Here is a 23326-nt window from a genome sequence, read left to right as displayed (position 1 = left end):
CCACCACGTGGTTCGCCAGCGAGGCGGGCGGCGCGAGGGGCCGCGGCCGAGGCGGCGGCAGCGGAGAGGCGTTGCGCCGTCGCTTTGAGGGGCTCTGAGCGCCGCCGCCGTCGCCGCTGCCGCCGCCGCCCGGCCGCTTCGAGCGGTTCTGCGGCCCCGTGACGAACTCGTCCGCCTCGTCGATCATCATGCCCTGCGCGCAGCAAAAACAAAACAGCATTGCAACATAAACGTTGACCGAGAGAGCCGGTCGGGCAGAGGTCTGACAGCCGAGCCACCACCGCCGAGAGATCCTGGATTCCGATCCGGCTTTCAGCTTCCAGGTTCTCAAGTGCATTGAGAAGTGATGGTCTCGCGCGCAGGGTGCGAGACTGACGGTGGTGTCGCGAAACTAGCAAGCTCGTGATGGGCGTGGGGAGGCCATCGTTCAGCAGTGGATATAAGCTGGCGATGATGGGTGCACCTGCGAGGGAGGAGGCGAGATTCGTTCGCGCGCAGAAGCGAGACGGATCGTGAGGCAGATCGTGGCATTGGCGTGCTAACAGTGATGGTGGCATGGGCGGGCCTTCATCCAGCAGCGGATAGACAACGAACGATGATGATGGAGGGGGGGGGGGGCTAAAGGGTTTTTGAACCGCGGCGTATGGAATGAGACGGGGTGGGGGTGGGTGTGGTTGGACTGGGTGAGGTTTGGGGCTTACCTTCTTGTCCAGCTTGAAGGGGTTGCCGAACGTGTGCAGCCTCTTTGGCTGGTCGGGGTCGATCTCGCGAAGCGGCGAAGGCTGCTGCTTCAGGAACTCCTGGTAGTTGCCCATCTGGGCCACCGGCACACTGTGCATCTGGTCTGCAGGGGACCGCTCGCGGCGGAACAAGAGGAGACGGCGCGCGCGCCGAGTCACGTGCGCGTCGACGGGACCGGGCGTCTCGCCGGCCGGTGGCGTGCTCGCAGCAAATCACAAGTTACAACGTGCCAGAGGGGGAGCAATCACACTCGTCTCAGGAAACGGAATTGTAATTGTGTCACGTTAAATGTATCAAAACGGAAATTTCCATCAAGACTAGTTATGTAATATTAAGATGTTTTTAAAATGAACGTTAACAATGTCTCCGTTACGATACAACCTAAGCGCTTCAATACGTGTTTTGGCACTGGCTTACCATCCCCACGGTAACCTATTGACCGCAGATCAAACGACAACTGTAAGCGTTTAACCACCTTCAAATTGTCAACCTGGAATGCTCGTATGAGAAACAAGAGACTGCCGACTAAACACTAGTACTCACCCAAACCAAAGACTTAAACTTAACCACTACACTGTCAATACATCTGACATCACAGGTTGCCAGACAATGTGTCGCGATTACATTCTCATCCTTGTACTCGACTCCCAGGGGCTAACGTGGAGCGGGCTCCCCAGCACATGCTGTGCACCACGACGCAGGCAGTGACATGAATGATGAATGAGCTTGCGTTTATTCATACAGCGCTCTCTCCATCGGGGAACAAAACGTCTCCGAGCACAGAGCCCCCTTATTGGCAGCTGTCCGTGGGGCCACAGGGTAACTCGGCGCCTGGCTCGGCAATGGCAGTAGAGGGCAAGGATTACAACGTGACCAAGTTGTTCGGTGATTTTGAACAAAGACCGATTCCGTGGAAATATATTTGTTTAAGTTATGAGAGTAAATCGTGTGAACCCGGTAGGAAACCCATGCAGAACAGGCGGAGAACATCATCAATTCCATGCAGAAAGACGGCAGAGTTAGGAATCGAACACTGGCCCTTGTTGCTATCATTTGGCTCCCCCCCTTCTATGAAAACGAGGCGAGCAGATTCGAGTGGCTGCGATGTCACGAGGGGCCACACTATAGCATGTTTCTTGAGAGTCAGCTGGCCGAGATTTGTTTATCTAAGCTTCGCACTCAGGCAGGGAAGCCCATATCCACAGCTCAAGTGTCCATTAACATAGCACCAATATAAAATATTATTGGTAACGTCCAATATCAGAATTTCAAGACTCATTTAACAATAATTTGCACTTATTGTTCACCTTTAACGTCTCAAGGAGGTTTCTGCATTGGGATGTTTGGCGAAATTCGTAACCGAGTGTTTGGCATGTGGGTAGAAACCAGAGTACACTGAGAAAACAAAGCAAGCCACCAGCAGAGTAACAACCTTAACGTACTGCGCAGATAGTCAGGAATACACTTGGGCACTGCCATAGAACAAAGACGGTCACTGCATCGCGTGCTTTCAGATGCGCTTCTGCGGCTGTCTGGAACTATGCATTTTAAAATCTAGATTAAAAAGTCATTTCTTTAGAACCGCTTTTTCTATTTAGTTTGATGTCCTTCCCCCGCTCCTCCGATTATCACGGTTGGCTACGTACGGTGCGAAAGAAGTTCAACATACCGTCATACATACCCGGTATATCCCAGTCACTCTCAGACCAAGTCAGGGCCCAAATCCCAAACTCCAACCAACCCACTCTTACCAGCATTAAGTATGACCAAGCAAGCCCCATGTGCCGCACCTCCGATTAGCTCGGTTGGCTACGTGCGATGCAAAAGCAGTCCAACGTACATGCAACGCACACGTGCATGTTTAAGTGACACAAGCGCTGCACGTGCACGCCACCACCCACCCTCGTCAGTGCTGCGCAGGGCTCCGTGCGGCGTCGTGGTCGCCCGCAGAAGGTTGGCCCTCATGCGAGTCAGCTGATCCAGCAGCCCCCGCCGAGAGATGTCGTACGCGTTCCGGAACGGCTGCGGCTTCACCTCCTGCAGAAGGCGCGGGGGGCGGCGCGTCAGAGGGAGAGTCAGGTCAGAGTGCATCGAATCGAGACATCGTCGCGAATCGGAGAGCATCGGGGCTTCGTCAGGGAGAGCCCCTCGCCGTGTCCTTCACCCTGGTGAGAAGCTCACTCCTCCCCCCCCCTCCAACCCTTTCAAATGAAGTACGTGGACATCTCCTTACAAAATAAAAACACAAACGACCTAAAGCCACCTCCTTCGCGAGAGCGCCGTCAGCGCCGCCACCGCCGCCGCCGGCCTCACCTTGTTGAGCACGGCGATCTGAAAGCCGGGGAAGTCCTTAATGTCGGCGTTGTGGCGCGCGGGGGCATCGCCCGCCAGCCCGGCCAGAAGTTGCCGCAGCTCCCGGCGCTGCGAGGAGGAGGCGGCCGTGGTGCCGCCGCTGCTGGCCGCGGTGCGCGTCCGCACCTTGAGGCCGGCCTCCTGCGGCGCCCGCTTGCCCACGGAGCTGATCACGCGCTCCGACTCGAGCTTGGCCTGGCAGCGCGCAGGGGGGCAGGAGGGCAGCGCCACGAGTGGAGGACGCGCGTCAAATCATGAATTCACTACCCTGATGAAGCTCGAAGCAGTTTCATCCTGTAATTGAAAATACTTAAGCCACCTGGGCTAAGTAGCAGAGCTTTATTGGTCAGAAGTTAATGAAAACTTTGGCATGTGTAAATGACATCTTCGTAAACGTGGCACCACGTCACGAGATGAGGAATCCGTTCGGAACTCTCGCAGAGCACCGCCATGTCATAGAGACCAACAAGCGACAGTGTTTAAAGTATTCATTTAGAATGTTTTGAGTTTGCTGCTGCGAGATCATTTTGCTGCGATAAATATTCAAATAATAAGACACTTTGTTGAGCCATCATTTGTGGCCGGTCGCTTCTAAAACATAAGTTGATACCTTAGTGGGCTTTGCCTGGTAGGATGGGGATGGTTTAGTTGTATGTGTTTGGATGATTTGCTTACCTTTCTTGTACTCTGCACTACAATCGTGTTTTTGTCATGTTTGTCGTTGTAATGATCTTACTGTACATCTGTGAAAAAGAGCTTTATAGCTCAACGGATTCCTCCAGTATAAATATTCCGATTCTGATATAGCTGTGAAAAACAACCGCCAAGCAAGCCGTCTCTCCGTTGCTATTGTGCTGGTACAGGTAAGGCAAAAAGCCAAACCAAAGGGTAAAACGTAGGGCGTTGCCAGGCTTAAGTAAAACACCCGGTAAGCAGCTTATCCGGAGCATCGGTGGTGACGATTGGCAGAACTTACGGTCGTTGTCAGCCCGCCCCTCAGCCCCACCCCTCAGCTCACCTGCTGACTCAGCTTCTTGAGGTAGGTGATGACGCTGTAGCTAAGCGTAAACTCCACGTTCTCCGCTATCAGGTTAGGAGCACCCATCATCCGCAAGGCTTTCTTTAGGGGCTGTGCGCACAAACAAATACAATACAATTTTTAAATAGGGACGTTTTTCGCAGCCGATGTTACCATTAATTATTGATTGTGGTTAGGTTCACAGTGACAGATCAAGCGAAAGTTTTGTTATGAAATCCCCCACACATAGCCACACATGAAATTATTTCGTGTACATAAAAAGGGGTAAAATGGCTGCAAGTTCGGCTTCAGGTGGACATTTACATGATGCAGCTGTCACCACCTGTGCATGTGGTTCCTGCGGTGTAACCCCGTGTGCGCGGTAAACACAGCGTGAACCGAGAGCTCACGTACCCCCAGGTAGTAGGGAGGCATCGTCTTTAGGTAGCTGTCAAAGGACTGTCGCCACTTCACTGGCGGCTTCAGCTTGTGCACCTTGAAGAGATCATCTACACAAAGACACAAAACGGACAAAGATCCCTGGTAAAGCCCTAATAGACTGTAGGGGCAAGTGCTCTTAGCGAGCATCTATGATACATGCACACACACACAAAAACGTACACACATACAGATATACTGGTAGGAACCTCCTGGTTACACCAGCCCACAGGGGATTATTGTGTCCGTCCGTCGTGCAGGGAGGGGCTGGGTGGGGAGGGTGGGGTGGGGCTGGGTGGGGAGGGGCTGGGTGGGGAGGGGCTGGGTGGGGAGGGGCTGGGTGGGGAGGGTAGGGAGGGGCTGGGTGGGGAGGGGCTGGTCACCCCGTGGTGCCCTTATAAAACTCAACGTTTAACCTACTCACGCCGGCTTGTGTCCGCTCTCACAGTCGGGCATATTTGCAGAATACACCACGCCGCCGTTGACCCTGGCCATTGACCGAGCAACCCAACGTTCCTACCAGCTCCCTCCGCATATAAATTTTCACACAGACTTGCACATGCGCGTGCACACGCTCGCACCACCCCTTACCCTCGCCACCACACAGACACACACACACTCTCGGATGTGTTCCACTTACAATATTACACATTCAATTTTAATACCCTGCGCTAAAAATTTTCTTCGACACGTAAAACTCTCAGCGTGCAACTCATCTGGACCGCTGGGCACTGCACGTAATACGGATGGGCAAGGGAACGCCGTCGCGCACAGGGGGAGGGGAGGCGGCTGGCGTCGGGGGGGGGGGGGCAAAGCCGTACCCAGGAGCGGAAGCAGCATGGGGAAGTTGTAGGGCATGACGAAGAGGTTGACGCAGGTGAGCGAGGTGCTGGCCTTCAGGTAACCGAAGGGGTGGCCCAACTCGCTGTACTTGCCGCTGTTGCTCACAAACACCTGCCGGGAGGGACGGGCGAACGGGAAAAAACGAGTGAGTTGCACAGGGCACCAACGGACGGAGAGCGGGCATTGCACATAGCGACATCACTCCCTACGGGCAGACTATATCAATCTACGAAACAGCGATTTTGTGAAATCCCTGCACTGTCAAAAATGGTGCGAATACAAACTTACTAATCAACTAGTATAATTAACAGGCTTGCACTTGTTTCAATTAAACAATCCGTTTAATTAAATGAAACAATCTGTGCATTCAAACATCTTTTTAAATCCTTTATATTAAGTTCACTTGCTTGCTTGCGCGCTTACGACCGTGCAAATCTTTCGGTCGTTTTTTAACCCACTTCCCGTGATCCAATAGAGCTGACATTTTGCACACAGACTCGTTGGCGTGACAATTTATTTTCGTGAAAATGTTTTTCCAAAATTTTCCACTTTTTAGGAAAAAATTTTTTTCATATTTAATTTAAAATACCAATGTGATAAAAATGAAACTCTTACTCAAGAAATTAATAATAAAATAAAACCGATGCCACGCATATAAAGGATTTATAGTAAAAAAACTTAGTTTTTACGGGTTCATTTTTTGTCTGCTCAGACATGGCACCCCCCCCCCCCCGCCGACCAATTCCCCACCGACTCTGCCCCCCACCCGCCATTCATCATTTTCTCACCTGCCAACAGGTGTGCGGAGACTTGCGCTCGAGGATGAACTGCGTGAGAGGCGAGGGCTCCAGCTCGTACTTGTCGAACGGGAGCTTGTCGATCACCATGGGCTCGCCGTCCGTGCACGAGAACTTGACCACGGGGTGTGCCGTGCGCGGGGGCTGCACGCAGCATGGCCCATGGAATAAATAAAAAAACACGCTCGCTCGGATGTCGTTTCAGATTTCATTATAAAGACAATAAACTATTTTTTACTTTTCGATTTAAAGCTTTCGTGACTGCACGGATTCATATTCTTGGTTCTTTCGGTAAAATCACGTAGAAGGGAAATAATAAAATAATAGGAGGTAAATACACCTGAGAAGACGATGTCGACCAAGGAGATGGAGCGGTGTGTTATGATCCTGTCTAGGGGCAAGATGGATTTCTGCATCGTAAGATGACGAATGCTGATGTATATATTTAGCTGCTATATATTTCCACGTGATAAGCCACTTTGTTGAGCTATCATTTGTGGCCAGGTCACTTCTGAAAAAGAGCTATACAGCTCAGTGGGCATTGCCTGTAAAATAAAAATAGTTCAATAGTGTAGTTTAATGTATGTTTGACTTCTTTCGCACCATGTATAGCCAACCGTGCTAATTGGGGGTGCGGGGCAAAAACAAGAAGAAATTAGTTTTCAATCTAGATTGATGATGACAGGATGATGGTTATATTTTTTAAGTATCCATTATTCTGGATGTCAAACAACAGGCTGGGGGAGGTTCATCTAGAAACCATTAAAAGCCTCTTGGTAAAAAAAGAGACACGATGCAGAGACCACATTTTTGTTGTTGTTGGGGCAGGGACGAGATTGCTGAAGACATGTTAAAAAACTCATTCATTGTCTACGCAGCAGGCGGGAGGTCACAAGCATCAGTCGCGCTGCATCAACAACTCTTCCATCACAGAAGAGACGTCCGCCAAGTCTCGCGTGGTAGCTTCCGTTCCGTTAATAAAGGTCGCTGAGCTCCCACTTGGCGTAGATGTTGGGGGCGGGGGGGGAGTAGTGGTGAAGGGGAAGACCCAATTGCGACACACCGACGGACACGTTTGCCCTATTTTTGCAAATCTTTGTTTGTCCTGGTAATCATCCGTTCCTGGAGAGATTAGCGCAGCAATTACTAAATCGAGATCGCAAAGTGTCAAAATAGAACTTCGGTCATTTATAACCTCACGCTCGCATTTATTTCCCATTTATTTTCACGAATGCCCTCCTGGGGCGCAGTGGGCCGTGACGGAACATGGCGGCACGGTGGGGAGGTTTATCAATCTTCGCCCCTGACCTCGCTCCCACGCTCTAGGTCTGCAAACATGCAGTATTTTCTCAGGCAGTCTCTCATGCAGACATTAACTTGGCTCAACACCGCTTGGCCTAACATGTAGGGTTTTCTCAGCCAATATTACAATAAAAAATAGATTTTTGGGCTGGGGACATGCAATGACCTGGCCATAGTTTTGTTGTAAGACCCTCTACCACCCTACACAGGAAAACTAATTAAAATGTCACTTAGAAAAGCATTAAGCGTGCAATAATATTGCTTCAGCTCACCGGTAAGTTGAAGAACAATTCTGAGCTTTGCTAACTTTAGTTGTGAGAAATATTATAATCATTATGTGGCCTAACACAAGGCAATTTAGGAATCACTGCTTAGGCTTCGAGATCTGACGAGATTTGGCGCATTCAGTCAGGTTTGATTGTGAATTTGGCCTATTACTTTAAAGGAAAAAAACTATCGCATAGCTGCTACACGTAAACCTGCGTGTTTGCTCGGTACGAGGGGACCCCACCCCCCACCCCAACCAGTTTTGTCTGCAGCGCTCGTGCCGGCTAACACCGGCGCCACTCGCTCACCAGCGCCGGGATGTTCTGGTCGGGCCAGAAGGCCTCGGGTACGGGCCAGTGGCCGATGGGGACTCCCGTCTTGGGGTTGGGCCTCACGTAGATGAGGCGGTGGCAACTGTGCCAGGGCAGCGGGGAGCACGAGGCTGTGGTACGCGACAAGTCTGCTCCGCCATCTGCACAAAAGACAAACACAAAGATCCTCCGTATAGCCCTAGCAGACTGTTGGAGCAAGTGCTGTTAGCGAGCACCTATGAAAGCTGGTACGGTACACGAGGGGGTAGGTGGCCAACACCACGCGCGACCGCCTTTGTCTCCAGTGGCGATGTTTACACACCGCACCAGGAACTCATTTGTGGCCAAGTCGACCTAGGGGAGGCCCAGGACCAGCTCAGATAATCGTCACCGGTGTTGGCCGTGAGCGGGAATCGAACTCGGGTTGCCAGGTTCGTAGCACAGCATGCAAACCGCGACACCACACACACGCAAGTATGTATGTGTACACACACGCGTATGCATGTTAGCACACGCACACAGGCAAGAACTAATGGCGAGTACCAATGAAGACTGGTAAGGCACATGAGAGGGGGCGGTGCGGGTAGCACCACGCCGAGCTGATGTTTACATGTCGTGCCGATTTGACCTAGAGCAGGTCCATGACCGGTTCCGATATCACTTGCAGCTCACGTTAGCCAAGATCGGGAATCGGACCCTGGCTCCTTAAAGAGACCTCGTGCACAAAACACTGCGGCACCTTTCCTCCCTCTACAAAACGCCGATATAACAAAATTAGAATTGGGAGAGACAAAAAAAAGCCATATTTTATTGTTAAATTCATTGCACGCAAGAGCTTATGGGAAGTGGCGACGGGAGCCCGCGCTGCTCGCGGATGGGGCAGGAGAGGAGGAGAGGTGTGTGCCAAGAGGCGAGGCGGTATACGTACCCTCGGACACGGGAGGCGGGTCCGGCCCAACCTTCTCAAAGTGAATGACCACGCCACTCTGCACCTTCTGCACCAGCGACTCCAAACACTGGTTCAGCATCCGCTGGGTTCGCACGCAGTACGAGCGGCCTGCGCCCACCGTAACAAACGAAGCATTAAATTTCGATTTAAAGCTTTCGTGACTGCAGGGATTCATCTTCTTGGTTCTTTCGGTAAAGTCACGTAGAAGGGAAATAATAAAAATAAAACATAATAAAATAATTCTCACGACGTTTCGGCCACAACGCAAGCAGCGACAGCTGTCGCCTCGACAGACCTGGTTTTCACCTGAGGACGGCTGCTTGCGTTGTGGCCGAAACGTCGTGAGAATTATTTTATTGTTTTATTTTTATTATTTTATTACTTCCCTTCTACGTGACTTTACCGAAATAACCAAGAAAACGAAGCATTACTAATTATAATGGCGGCGATGGTGGCTGCGGTGGTGGTTATGTTGATGAAGGTGATGACGGCGAAGGTGATGACGGCGAAGGTGATGACGGCGAAGGTGACGATGACGGCCAAGGTGATGATGATCGTCATGGCGACAGCGATGACGACGATCGCGATGGCGGCCGCGGTGACGTCAGCGGCACGCACCCCCGGTGACGTCGCACATGGGCGTGATGGGCGAGTCGTCGAGCGGCACGCTGCCCAGTTGCTCGGGCTCACTCGCCGTGCTGCCAGGCTGACGCAGCACCAGCGCAAACAGACGCTCGTCCCAGCGGAACGGCTCCTTCGTCAGCTCGCTGCCTGGCAGCGGCGATGACAGCGGCAACTGGAGCTGTCAGACGGACACACGGGAGGGAAGGGTTTTTGTTTGAGGTGCGGCGACTCGAGCAGACAGGCGGACACGAACGTATTACCACTAGGACACACAGGAATAACATCCGGAAATACGAACGCAACGTTGCGATGACTTCGTAATGCTTTCCAACCTAGGTTGAAAGTGTTTATGCATCAGCCAATAATGACATCATGGGATCTTTAACGTCCACTTGTCAAGCGGACGGCACGAAGCTGCTATTTTATGGTGAAAGCACCTGAGGAAATAACCGTGGCGGCGTGCCGGATTGGAACCGCAAACATCTTCAACCAGCGGCAAATGCTCTACCACCCCCCGATACATTGCTGGCTTGCCGAGGAAGGATGAGAATGCCAAGGTGCAATATTTACGAGCCATACATACCTCATCTTGTACGCTTGAGCCGTTACTCAACTTGCTCCCGTCCGTTATCGTGATGACGATCGCAGGCTCCAGGAAAAACGGATTGCGTCCCTACACACAGAAACGCGCGCCAACGAACGCACGAAAACAGTTTAGCACGTAGGCTTTCGCGACCAATATTAAGCATGGTAAAGGTTTTTGGGTTAGATCGCGTAAGTATAAATGTGTCGTAACCCTCCACCAACCGACACAGCCAATTAGTAAGGGATTTGTCACAAACAAATGCCAATTAGTTACGACTTCAGCCCACCGGTGTGTTATTAAGCCTATTAAGTAATGCACCTTACAACTGTATTCCTTATAAAGCAAAACACATGCCAATTAGAGAGTCAATCCACAACATTTACAATTTGAGGACGACGTTTCGCTGGTAATAACATCCAGCATCATCGGGCGATTTGCCAGAATAGTGAAGCAATCCACCTGCTTCACGACACGAAAACACCCCAGTAATGCATGGCGGTCACTCACCCAAGCACTATCCTGGCTCAAACGTTTCTGAGATCGGAGGAGATTTGAGTGCGTTGTGGATAATTTGGTCTTTAGCTCTAATTGCTTAATGGAGGCAAAACTCTGAAGCCATATTGAGGAAAAAAAATCCTACAAGCTAAATATTAAGAAATAAAAAAACACATGAGTAGCATAAAGTTATATATACGAATTAACTTGAGAAATAACACAGGAACAATAGGGCATAGTCTTAAATGGCGTGACTAAACCAGACAATAGGATAGTGCATATCTCGGCATATTGACGGTGGCGGGTAACCGTGTTAAATTCTTGAGACGAAACACAGGGACATTAGGGCATGTCTTAAATGTCAAGGGCTTAACAGTGGCGTAAATAAACCACCAGACACAATAGGCCAGTGCTTATCTCAGCATATTGACAGAGGCGGGTAACCGTGTTATTAAAGCGGTTTCAACGAAGCAAACTGCAGTTAAATTTCTATTTAAAGCTTTCGTGACTGCAGGGATTCATCTTCTTGGTTCTTTCGGTAAAGTTACGTAGAAGGGAAATAATAAAATAATAAAAATAAAACATTACAAAATAATTCTCACCTGAGGACGGCTGCTTGCGTTGTGGCCGAAACGTCGTGAGAATTATTTTGTTATGTTTTATTTTTATTATTTTATTTTTTCCCTTCTACGTGACTTTACCGAAAGAACCAAGAAGACAAACTGCAGTTGTCATTTGAAATAAGAGACCTCCTGTGGCTCAGGAGTCAGAGATACTGAGATGGCATCACTGAGATCCTAGCAGGGTTTGAATCCAGCTTGCAGCCACCCCGCGATTAAACCAGGTTCTCAAGTGCAGCGCGGGTTGATGGTCTCGTTCCCTTTCCTACGAGATAGGTCTTGGCAGTTGTACTGTACACCGCTCTTCAACTTGAAGCGAAACGTCCGACAATGCCGAACACGCAGCAACAACCCCAACACACATCACACAGCCACGCAGTCGTATTACTCGAAGCAACGTCGCTCGTTACGTAGGCTAGCTTCGCAGCAGCTTGTTACGCACTACAATTTCAAGTAAATACAAATATCTGCGCAATAATTGAAAATAAATCATAAAGCGCATATCTACACAGGGACACGAAGCAGCAGTTCTTTGATCTGTCGGCATTTGTTCGCTCTACTTCACAATCCAGCAGCCCAACCACAGCGCCGGACGTCAGTGGCTGGGCCTCCGGTCGGCGGCCCGGCGGCCCCTCGCACCTGCCCGTAGTTGTCGATGCCGGAGACGAGGCGGTTGAGGTTGAGGAGGTCGAAGGCGGATTTGAGCGCCTGTCCCAGCGTAGTGAGACCCGTGGCCTGCAGGTTCTTGAGCTCGCTCATGAACGTCGCGTGGTTCTCCTTCCAGCCGGCCTGCACAAGACCACCGTTGCCATTACCACCACTCTAAAATGCCACGAGCAGCACTCGCCATTGCCACAGCACTCAACATCACCACCAGAGATCAGCGTTAGCTGGGTGTAGGTGCGACACGGCTATAATTCAGCACTGTGGAGGTGAGGGTTGGTAGATCGCACAAATGTTGCAGAACTCCCTTCCCATGGCAGTCGAAGTGCCATACCCTGGCTCGCCACAAGCTAGTACAGCAAACATGTGGACTCCCATCCGTTTCGTCTGTATGGGATAGTGTTTTCCCCTCGCACGCGTTCGTTTTCTCCAGGTCTTACGATTTACTCCCGCATGTAAACGCGTATTAATTGGCCTCTCACCGAGTGATCGTTGACTTGGGGGCTTCGATTGAAAGCCTTGGTGACTGTAGTGGAGTGCATGGTGGGGAGGAGAGTGAGACGAGAGAAGCAGGAGAGAGCGTGACGGAGAGTAGAGTGAGATGAGACAAGAAAGGTAGGCAGGGGTGCGTCCGTAGAGGATGTTGACGACTTGTGTTGCGGGACTGTATTGAGAGACAGTGAAAGGTTGAGAGTGTTGGACTGATGTGTGATGCGGTCGCATTTTTCAATGCGAGTCAGTAGCCTGGCCATGGCAGTTTGGATCTATGCATTGGTTAAAGTTCAAATTGACACCCGTGACAGATTCGAGTTGTACGTTTCCGAATCACATGCTTTAAAATTGCATATGCAAATTATATACCAATCTGACGCCAATGTCACATTTAGGCTAACAAAGCAAACAAATGGACAAACGAGAAAGAAAAATAAGCAATGATACAAACCGGGACGGCAAACACCAAGCACAAACGGAATAAATCCTGGAATGCATTCGTGACTCCCCACCCCCATCATGATAATTCATCAAACCGCTGGGAATGGTGAATTGTTGTGTGCACAGTGATCGCCAACACGCGTTATCACCCACGAGGAGTTCATCGTGACCACCACTCAACATACTCCACGAATGCCACGACCCACACTTTCCATGGCCATAATTTTCAAGTCGGCCTCTGTAATTATATTACAGATATGGTTTTCGCAAAAAGCAATTAACTGCCAAACTTACCACATGGCTCCCTTACACCAATGTTCAGGTCTATATAAATTTGGCCTAACATTAAATAAGTTCACTGATTAAATTACATTGTGCAAGTGATTTATTAAAACTCAATTGAACAGTGACCAAATGTTAGTTTAATATGTATGAAAACCTGTCAGCGAGCCTTGTTAACTAGCAGCAGCGCTGGCAACAACAGTTTTTAAAAGAACATCACTTGAAAAAATGATTGGTAATCTGCTTCACCCGTTCCAATGCGTTCACACGTTTTTGCGTGTACATTTATTTCTCCAGTTCAACCCCCGAACACGTTGAGAAGGATTCCTTGAGGCCCACCCCCCCTACTCGGAGTGGGATCGGGCGAGCCGTTAAAAAACAACTTCTTGTCGACGTGCGTTAATCAGGCGACGCAACCGTTAAGACAGCGTCGTCGTCCCTTGGCTCATTAAGAGTAGGATGCCATGGACACAATCATACCCGCCGATCCAAGACCCAGACACAAGCCCGACTCGTGCCAAGCCACCCTTGCTCAACCATATTCGGAGATTAAGTTACGTTGACCGAATTTACCAACTCAGCCCAGAGCCAAACAGCGGCGGCTAGGATATGCGAGACACACAAATGGAGACGGGGGGGATTTGCCAGGAGACAAATCTGAGAAGCAGCTATCGCATTTAAACATGGTCATTATTACTATTAATGGGGGAAAGCAGTGGCACAGTGGCGCATTGGTTCACGCACTGAATATTAACGTAACAGCCAGAGTGCTACCCAGCCACGGCCAACATTAATGGCGCGTGATATCCGAATCAGTCCTGGGCCACCCCTCCTCTTCACCAAGCTATGAAGTATGGTCAAACAGACTATCATCGACATGCCAGGCCTTTATCCAGTATCCAGCAGTGGAACAACAAAGGGTTGTTAGTATTATCAAGCAATTGAATCGTCACGATTCAGGTTTGTTATTTGCCTAGGATTGATATTTTAATGTCATTGCGGTGCGTGTGAAATATCAGTCCGTAAAAACCTGCTTCACTGCAGGTAGATATTTATTCTGGGTTTTTCACAACAAGTGTCCACACAAAAGCATGCAGAGGTGGATGACCCGATTGCAGATGGACCACTGAAATCATCTCATACGGCGGGGGTGCTTGAAGGATCGGGAGTCTAACTGTATTTGGGAGCAGGCCGTGTGCATGACAGCGCCACCGGTCACTGTTCAAGCTGTCCTACTTCAACCATGTCTCCGTCAACCACAAAGGGACTGTAAGAGGTTGGTAAATGTTAATCTCCCATGTAGTCTCCCAATGCAAGTAATAACCAGGCTCATGCCGCGATGGTTTTCGGGATTTTATGACATTTAAATAATTCAGGACGATTTGGCCAGAGACAAAAGAAAATGACAGCATCTGCACTGGCTGTGCACGCACGAGACAAGGATGATGATATTTTACAACTCTCGTACGCTATATTCTACGATTTAGAAACCACACATCGTATAAGACACTTTTTCAAGATTCGTGGGGTGCGGATGGCGGCAATGCCACACACGTTAATTTAGCCTGCGGGAAAGCAACTGCAACCGCTGTTACAATTGCTTACGTTACATTTCCACGTAATGTGTGCAATTAACGCTCGCCAGACGCGCGAGATTACACGGCTTCTCCTTAACGGCCGTGCACGTCATTTAGAGCCGCAATTGCACGCGGAACTGCAGCTGCATCTTTTGAAACGGCAAAAATGTTCAACGCTCACACGGAAATCGCTCTACGATCCCGCACGTGTGCGGAGACACAAGCGCCTTCAGCTAGTTACGCGGTTTAAAAAAAAAAAATTATTACAAGAGTTATGGGATTTCAACAACACGGAGGATGGGCAACTTAACCATATGGAGAACTTTGCTCGATGTGGTAGCGAGCGCATTTTGTAAGGGATACGTTACGCGTCCCCGCGATACAACAATCCAGATTTAAGATTTCCTTGTAAATTCAATCTGCACTTACTGGTAACGCTAACCATCCTATTATATTCCCGCTCCTAATTCGGCATTGGTCTTTGTGGATGACGGAGACCAGGTGGAAGTAGGACAGCTTGAGCAACGATCGGTGGTCTGTCACGCACGCGGCCTGCTCCCAAATACGGTTAGACTCCCAATCCATTGAGAACCCCAACCGCATGAGATGATTTCAGTAGCCCATCTGCAATCGGGTCATCCGCCTCTGCATGCATCTATGTGGACACATTGGTGAAGCAGATTTTTATGGACTGATATTTTACTTGATTCTGCTTAACCTAGCTAGGACAATTGCAGTAAAAAAAATTAATATCAAATGCAGAAACCACATTTTAAGCACATGAAGGAACACTATGAAGTTTCTTTGAGCACTTTTCAATTTTTGCTCCATTTTTTTTTCTCATTGTAAGAGCAAGTAATATAAAACACACATTAGCAAGGAATGCCTAACTAAGTCAAGATTATTTAAGGACAGTACTACATCGGAAATGTTTAACCAACTCCTTTTTGCAGATATTTATTTTACGATGGAGGAAACCAAAATGCCCAAATTTGGCATATGTGAACCATGACATCAGCACAACGGCTTATTTATTTCGAATTACTTCAGCGGATCCATCGGATGTCCACTATGAAGCAGACTACTGTTTCGCGATTAACACGCGCTGTAATAACCAGGGCGGACTGTTGGATTGCAACTACAAAGCTCTCTGCAACAAGTCACCACCCGAGCGAGCAACAAAGGACCAAAGCCACGCGCGCGTCAGACGCGTTGGTGTGCGCGCGGTCGGGTCGAGCTCAGGTCGAGGCTAAATACAGATGCTTCATCTCAGTTTCGTCCCCGGGGGGAAGACACGAGACCATCCCGGTAACAACAACAACAAAAACACAGAGTTCCAAATAAGCACGGAAGATTAAAGGACGATGTCACTGTAAGTGAGCGTGAAATTATATGAACAAAAAAACACCGCTGACTTGCACATTTTCTTTCTTCTCTCGGTCTCGACCCCCACACTGCTCCCCATTAGATTTGTTTCAAACAGCCACCCGTGTGGTAATTAGCATTCTGCGTACTGGTCAATGGTCAGTTCCGTGAGCTCGTTACGAAAGGACAGCAACTTAGGTGGCTACAAATTCCTCAAACATGTTACAACAAACTTCTTTAGCAACATATATACGAAGACAATCTTGATAATCGAAGTCAAAACACCATCACAAAGTCTAACATTGCTTTAGGCTCAAAACAACAATAAAACATACTTTCAAAAACAATCTGTGGATGCCTGTAATGATTTACAAATATAAATTACCACATTCTCTATCGTCTAGATTGTAAGATACACTTTCTCTTGTATTTTCAAGGAAAAGTTGGACCTGCATCTTATAATTTGTTGTATGTGTGACCAGATTTGTGTAACTTCATTGACGGACACAAGTTTTGATGAGTCTTATTTTTTTACACAAAGCGTCTTATACACTAATCCACAATATATGGCAATTCAAGTTCTACACGCACCTTGCCACAATGTGACAATTCAAAAAGTCACGATTCAACTGAAGAATAATTCGTCTTTCTTTACCGTTTAATTTACAATGTTATTCATGTTTGCTGTATCTGCACAGCTGTTTACTCCACTCGTCTAAATATAACATTCGCGTATAACTTACACAAAACGTAAGTAATTATTCTCACACGTGATTAAATTGAATGTATGAGCGTAAGAATCCATTTTAATTGAGGAATCAACGCATCATTCTAAGTCTACGGTTATGTTATCCTAGCGGGTGTTAAATTAATATAATAAACCACCGCCCCCCTCCCCCCAACATCGTAAAATAGAATTCCCATTCCACGCTCAAGTTTGTCAAGTAAAGACAACACATGTTCCACACCGCACTGAGTGCGAATCCACAATAAACGGAAAGAACTCACACAATTCTTACTTTAAAATCTCGGGAACTGCTTTGGAAGCTGCAATTAATAAATTCTTCATTATTTCAACTCTTTTATCAATACACTGCTGGATGAAGCCCTACTCCCAAGCAGTGTCAGTCATGGAAACTGCTTGACCATACTTCACCACATTGGATAGTGCAGGCGAGTGAAACGGGGGAAAGACCACCTGTCCAGATATCAGTCAGAAATCGACCTCAGGTTGCAGAGTTCATAGAGCAGTGTGCTAACCGTTGCTCCACCGCTCGTCCTCCTTACAAACGCAGGCCAAAATTGCTTTCGCAAATTCGTCATTGACAGCAAGCGACGACTGACGAGTCATCGAGGTTTGCAACTCATTTCACATAAGCTTGGTGGCGGAATAATTGTTAAAAAGCAAGTTCAGTGTGTAGTTATAATAAACATCATCGTCATCAGGTCACCACCTACTCGCATTCTCCTTGGCTGATGAAGTGGCTTGTGGTTGTAGTCAGCCTGGCCCTGGCTTTAACCTCAACTGAAAGCCAACTCCCACATGACAATGCTATTTACAGAAAGGACCTTCCACACAAGGCCACGGAGCCCTTGTTAGATTACAAAAAGAGAAATCATGGGGAAAAAAACTACCGTATACAGCAATACAAACTCTGCTGACCCAACCACGGCGGGACATAAAAACTCACTGGACCGCGCGGTCGACAAAAAAGACAGCTTGGCCTCATTCCAATGACATGAAGCTAACTCCTGCCTCATCTTAAAGACAATGAGCAACATAATAATATATAATATGCCATTCCGCTGGCCAAGTACACTGTCAAATCCACCACCTCACTTGCTTATTATATGCAAGCTAAAAACCTCCCCCTTTTATTCTGTCGATAGCTGCCCATCTCTAATAAAGTGCACCTAGCCTGGCACAAGCGCTGTGGTGTGATCGTCAGTGCCACTTAATGGCGAACAGCACAGTTGTGTCTCTGATACGTAGTAATGAATCACCCCCACATGGATTCAATCGTTAGAAATCAGGGTCACGAGTAGATTTATGATTCAATTCCATGGCCTTGTTTGACTTTTTACCATCCCGTTTGCATCGTTTCTCATTTGTTTAATCTTGTTTGTACCAAACTGTTTGCTTCATTAGCTTAAACGTAACATTAGCATGCAATTAGCTGCAATGGCATTTGCATACATTAAAAATTAATGCTCAACAGACAAAGGGACATTCATCACGAGCATAAACTTCTCAATTCATAAAATCCTTACGATAGTGGTGTGGGGAGGCCTTTATCCAGCAGTGGAGAGACAGCAGCTGATAAAAGACGACTTCCTATTTATTTGCACCTTCGCCACACGTTTTCATTTCACCTTTCTGTGTCTGCTGCATTCTATCCTCCGTTTCACTCACCTCCAAAAAAATACCCCAATCTGTCCTTTTTAAATTGTCTCTATATGCACTTCAACCCTTTGCGCGGCATAGTCAACTGCGGTTGCATTTAGACGCTTTATAAATCCCAATTGAATTACACTGCGCAGTCAAAAGCTCAGCCGATATCACCAGGGTGATTTGCTACAAAGAACATCAATCTATCGATACGTGGCAATACAAACAGAACCCACACGGACACAATCGCATAAAAACTTGTATGGTTAAGGCCAGTGACAACACAACAAAGGAGTACCTGGTGCAGTGTTTAAACATCAGGGACTCGGCAGACAATGGTGGCTGGGCATAGTACTGGCTCCACCATCCCCCAAAATCATGCCGACCTTAATGGATGCTCGCCAACAGCACTAGCCCCAACAGTCGAGAAGGCTAAATGAAGGATACTTGTGTGTGTGCATTTCACAATGATCCCAGCCTGTAAACACACTGTACAGTACTTGGTTGCATCCGGTGCACTTTCATATCGGTGTAGCATCGGCATGCACCTCGCCAGACACGGCCTTTTTCGTGACATCACTCACAATTGTATAGCCTTAAAATGCGCAGGGCTGCAACTTGAAGGCCTTATGAGAAATGTGCCAAGTGGGTTAATGTCACATGGGAGAAGAGCCAAAGGTCATTTATGGCTGCGAAGGTTGGTTTAGAAGGCGTATGGGTTAAGCGAGTGTTGATGCTCAACGGCCCTAGCGCCTGTCCAGTCGATGGCTCCCAATGTCCCAGAAAGTAAAGTTAGTGAGCTTATGTAATAACATAGAAAGCGCCCAATTAAATCCATTCCTGGAAGATGGACAGGCAACCACCATGCATAAAACATGTTGTTTTATATATATAGAAGTACTTAGCAGCCACGTGTAGGAGGGAAGAGGAGAGTGCAGCAAGATCCATAGTTATAGTTACGTCTATGCATCTACGTCTGTACTGCCGACCATCACCAACACACAATGACCAGCGTGGAAAGGTATGGTCAACTCCCACGACCCGTGTGGTGTGGAGAGGTCGTCATCCAGCAGTGTATTGATACAAATGACCTACGATTAAAAGTTGGTGATCCCGTCAAACTCAGCTAATATTATAATTGTTTTTTTACCCTTCTATCTGCCAACAAAACTGACACCTTTTTACAAGGAGTCATGTTTGCATAGACCGCAATACCTTCAGTCATAATACAAACAAAAGACATAACTCTGATAATGTGCACTGCCCTTGAAGTTGATTGGTCCACACCCGAGACAGCTTTCCTTAGAGCCTATTCTCACATGGTGTTGGACCAGATGACGCCAAAAGGCGCACAACTCAAAGACAATGCACCATCAGAGTATGAGAGCTCGGGGCAAGCATCTACACTATGGGAACCTCATCAGCTAATATTTGATAGGATTTGTCAATCCGCTGCTGGATGAAAGCCTCCATATGCCGTGCTAGTGGTCGTGGGGGTCATTTGACCAAACTTCAGGGTGGTCAGTGTCAGTTGAATGATAGGGCAGGCCAGCACAATCATGTACGTTGCTGCACTGCGCTCCGTTGTCCACCGCGTACCTCGGCAGCCCTCTTTAAGATCTATTTGTACATGGTTGACCATCCATCAAAGCACTACCCAGGCTCAACTATGCTTAGCATTTGAGATAATAAATTTAAAGGCCTGCAATGCCCTTTAAAAGGCAGATGGAAGTCCACCAACACACAAATATTCACAGCGGAATTGAGACTTCCCTGTAGTGTCAGTTATGGGGGATGTTTGACCGTACTGTACTTCACACTTATCAGTGCTGGGTTGGTGAAGAGTTGAGGGGAGCTCAGGAACGCTTCAGATATCACTCGCCACTGATGATAGCCGTGATCCGTAATCAAAATATGTCAATCAGGTTCACAGCTCGTGGTGCCAACTACTCCACCACCGCAGGGAGTGTTGGCAAAGGTAATGGTGGTGGTGTATAAACGCACAACTTATTAACTCTGTTCTTATCAATACTACTGCCGGAAACAGAAACGCGTGCAGTTCAGGGGGTGGCAAGTCCCCATTCCTTTGTCTCATGAGCTATTAACTCAAGAGGTAAACAGGGACTTCTCGCCGAGCAGGCTGGCCGTCTTGAGCAAGTGGTTCAGAGCAGAGGGCTTTTGAACAAACGTGTGAATTTTGACGTGTGCAGCCCTTTGCCAATCCACTGCTGGAGTAATTGTTTGACCGTACTTGTTCACGATCAGTGTGAATTCAAGGCGGACAAGCTTAGACCTAAGATTATAAACTAAACTATTTTTTATTTTATTTTACCAGGTAAGGCCCACTGAGCGATATCGCAGCTCATTTTCAGAAGCGACCTGTTCACAATTGATAGCTCAACCAACTGGCTTATCGTAATGTGGAAATGTAACGCGGCAAAATACTCTAAATGACGGGAGTAGCAGCCAATGGAAAGAGGACGCACACCGAGAAGATGGAGTTCAAATCAGTGCAGGTGCTCGGTGACATTTTACACATCGTTATCGTGCGAGGTGGCGCATGCCCGCACCAAAGCAGGTGGTTTAGGGAGGCCTTCATCCAGCAGTGGATTGGACATGACTGACGATGTCACCAACAGATTCTTCCTTTGCCCTTGTGGCACGAGTAGCATCTGTAAGAGGTGTGACTAAGTAATCTATCGGTACAGTACGAATCGAACGCAATCGATTCCCAACATCATCCGGTCTAGGCATCGTGAACACATTCTAATTTGATCGACCCAAAGTGCCTATTTGTATTGGGTTTCAGATAATTCACAACTCGTACAAACGACACATTTGGCGGCCACTAAAATGCGTACATCCGATGTTCCCTTGTCCTAAAGAGATAAGGAAACAGCGGACTGTTCGACTCCGCCAAAACGTTTTAAGTCGAGCGCCGCACAAGAGAATCGATTCATCTCTCAGTTAAAATCTCCCCACCATCACCCCGCGTTGCCTTCCACCATTGCAGCAAAGCCACCACGTGGGGACTGTCGGCGGTGACGTCACCGCGCCGACCCCGGTGACGTCACCGCGCGAGTCTCGCCGCGGCGGTTGGTAAGCGACCCCCACCCCCCCACACGAACGCCGGGGTCGGACGCGGTGACGTCACGACGCCGACCCTGGTGACGTCACCGCGCGGGTCTCGCCGCGGCGGTGGTAAGAGACCCCCAACCCCCAACACGACTGAACGCGGTGACGTCACGACGCCGACGCGGTGACGTCTCGCGGCGGAGAGTTCGCGCCTTTTGCCCCCCCCGCCCACCGGTATGACGTCACATCCGCCCGCGCGTGATTACGTCACACCCCCCCCCCCTCATAATTTCCTCCCAACAGTCGTCGGGGAGCGCGTCCGCCATTACAGGCGGAGCGAGCGATGCGGCCGCGTCCCTCGTCGTTAACTCGCATTGCGCTCACACTAAACATTGTAACAAACGCCGCCGCCGCCGACATTTAAACGATTAATCTTTACGTTACGAGGTGAACAAGGCGGTACGACGGCTGCTTTCAATCGACGATAGCCGTGCCCCCCTCCCTTCACACACACAGACACGCGCATGCCTCCCAACACGATCATGGTTTGTTGTCCTTCATGCCCATTTGTTACAGGAGGTGGGGAAGGGAAATAAAAGGATGAGATGACGAGGTTCCCGCACACGCAGCAGCACCACGAACGACGAGACGACAAAGGAAGATGAAATAAAATGACAAGATATAAACCTTTTAAACGATACACAAGCCTCGTGCGAGGCTGTCGGTTTTACAAAGACGTTAGTGAGCAGGTTTTTGTTCGGTGTTTACCTTAATGCCGTAGGGCGGCTCATCGAGGGTTACTAGCATGTATCTGTCACCCCTACTCGCGGGGTCTCGGGCACGCAGCTGTTAAACACAAGGAGAGAGAGAAATAAATAAAAATAATGACGCGAATGAGCCAAAAGTCCAAGAGAAAGTTGCCTGACGAATACCGACGCATCGCGTTATTTTTAAAAAGCAATGTAAAAAATGAGCTCCGGTTTGTTATATACTTAAGACGTATATAATAGTAATAATACACGAAGACTGGAATATTGTTGTTTTTTTTACCTTCATGAATATCTCAACAGCACCCTTTGCAACGTCGAGATATGTGGTCCCCAAATAAGTACGCTGGTTCATAGACGCGGACGTGTCTAAGAGGAAAAGTAAGATGGGCATTGTGGCGAAATATACACATCCAGGCTCCCTCTACAGATATAGATTACAGAGTCAAGAGACACATACACCACTACTGCATAAAATAATTAAAATCTTTAAAAGTTGCCCGCCCTACTGAATGGCCAACGGGGGGGAAAACAGTTGCCTTTCCACCCCCCCCCTCTACCTCTCACCCAAACTGCGGGATTTGTTTAAAAAAAACCTATAAATTTAAAAAGAAAGCTTCTCCCCCCCCAAATAAAGTATCCTAACCCGGCCCGCGTTCTCCCGAACAACTTCTTCCTAAGCTGCCTCCTCAGCAGCTGAGGCTCGCCACGGCGCGCGCCTCATGTGATCATTCCGCCATCGACACGCCATTGGCCAACGCTCGCCCCGCCCCTTCGCATATATTACGCTAATCGCGGCGTCGCGCGCAGCGATTGGTCGACACTCGCCCCGCCCGCGACGGCACGACGCCATAAATTATGTTAATTAGAGGCGTTGTGGATCGCTATTGGTCGGCTGTCACCCGGGTTATACATTATTCATGAGGCTTAAT

The 23326-nt window shown here is 48.5% G+C and overlaps 1 protein-coding gene across 1 annotated transcript in view; it reads right to left on the bottom strand.

The window, feature by feature from the left end:
• Positions 1-23106, bottom strand: part of INTS6 (integrator complex subunit 6) — a 28973-nt gene extending 5867 nt beyond the window's left edge. Inside the window, 15 exon segments of the mRNA XM_078876113.1 lie at positions 2-193; positions 702-844; positions 2643-2778; positions 3055-3288; positions 4112-4222; positions 4526-4620; positions 5371-5503; positions 6181-6333; positions 8067-8230; positions 8998-9126; positions 9637-9820; positions 10226-10315; positions 11983-12132; positions 22396-22473; positions 22678-23106. Coding sequence (XP_078732239.1) covers positions 2-193; positions 702-844; positions 2643-2778; positions 3055-3288; positions 4112-4222; positions 4526-4620; positions 5371-5503; positions 6181-6333; positions 8067-8230; positions 8998-9126; positions 9637-9820; positions 10226-10315; positions 11983-12132; positions 22396-22473; positions 22678-22788 — 2103 coding nt within the window. The 5' untranslated portion in view covers positions 22789-23106.
• Positions 23107-23326: the final 220 nt, after the last annotated feature.

This window comes from Lampetra fluviatilis, chromosome 43 (genome assembly GCF_964198595.1).
Source record: "Lampetra fluviatilis chromosome 43, kcLamFluv1.1, whole genome shotgun sequence".
NCBI lineage: Eukaryota > Metazoa > Chordata > Hyperoartia > Petromyzontiformes > Petromyzontidae > Lampetra > Lampetra fluviatilis.
The sequence above is the reverse complement of the archived record's forward strand: the minus strand, read 5'-3'. Positions and strand labels throughout refer to the sequence as shown.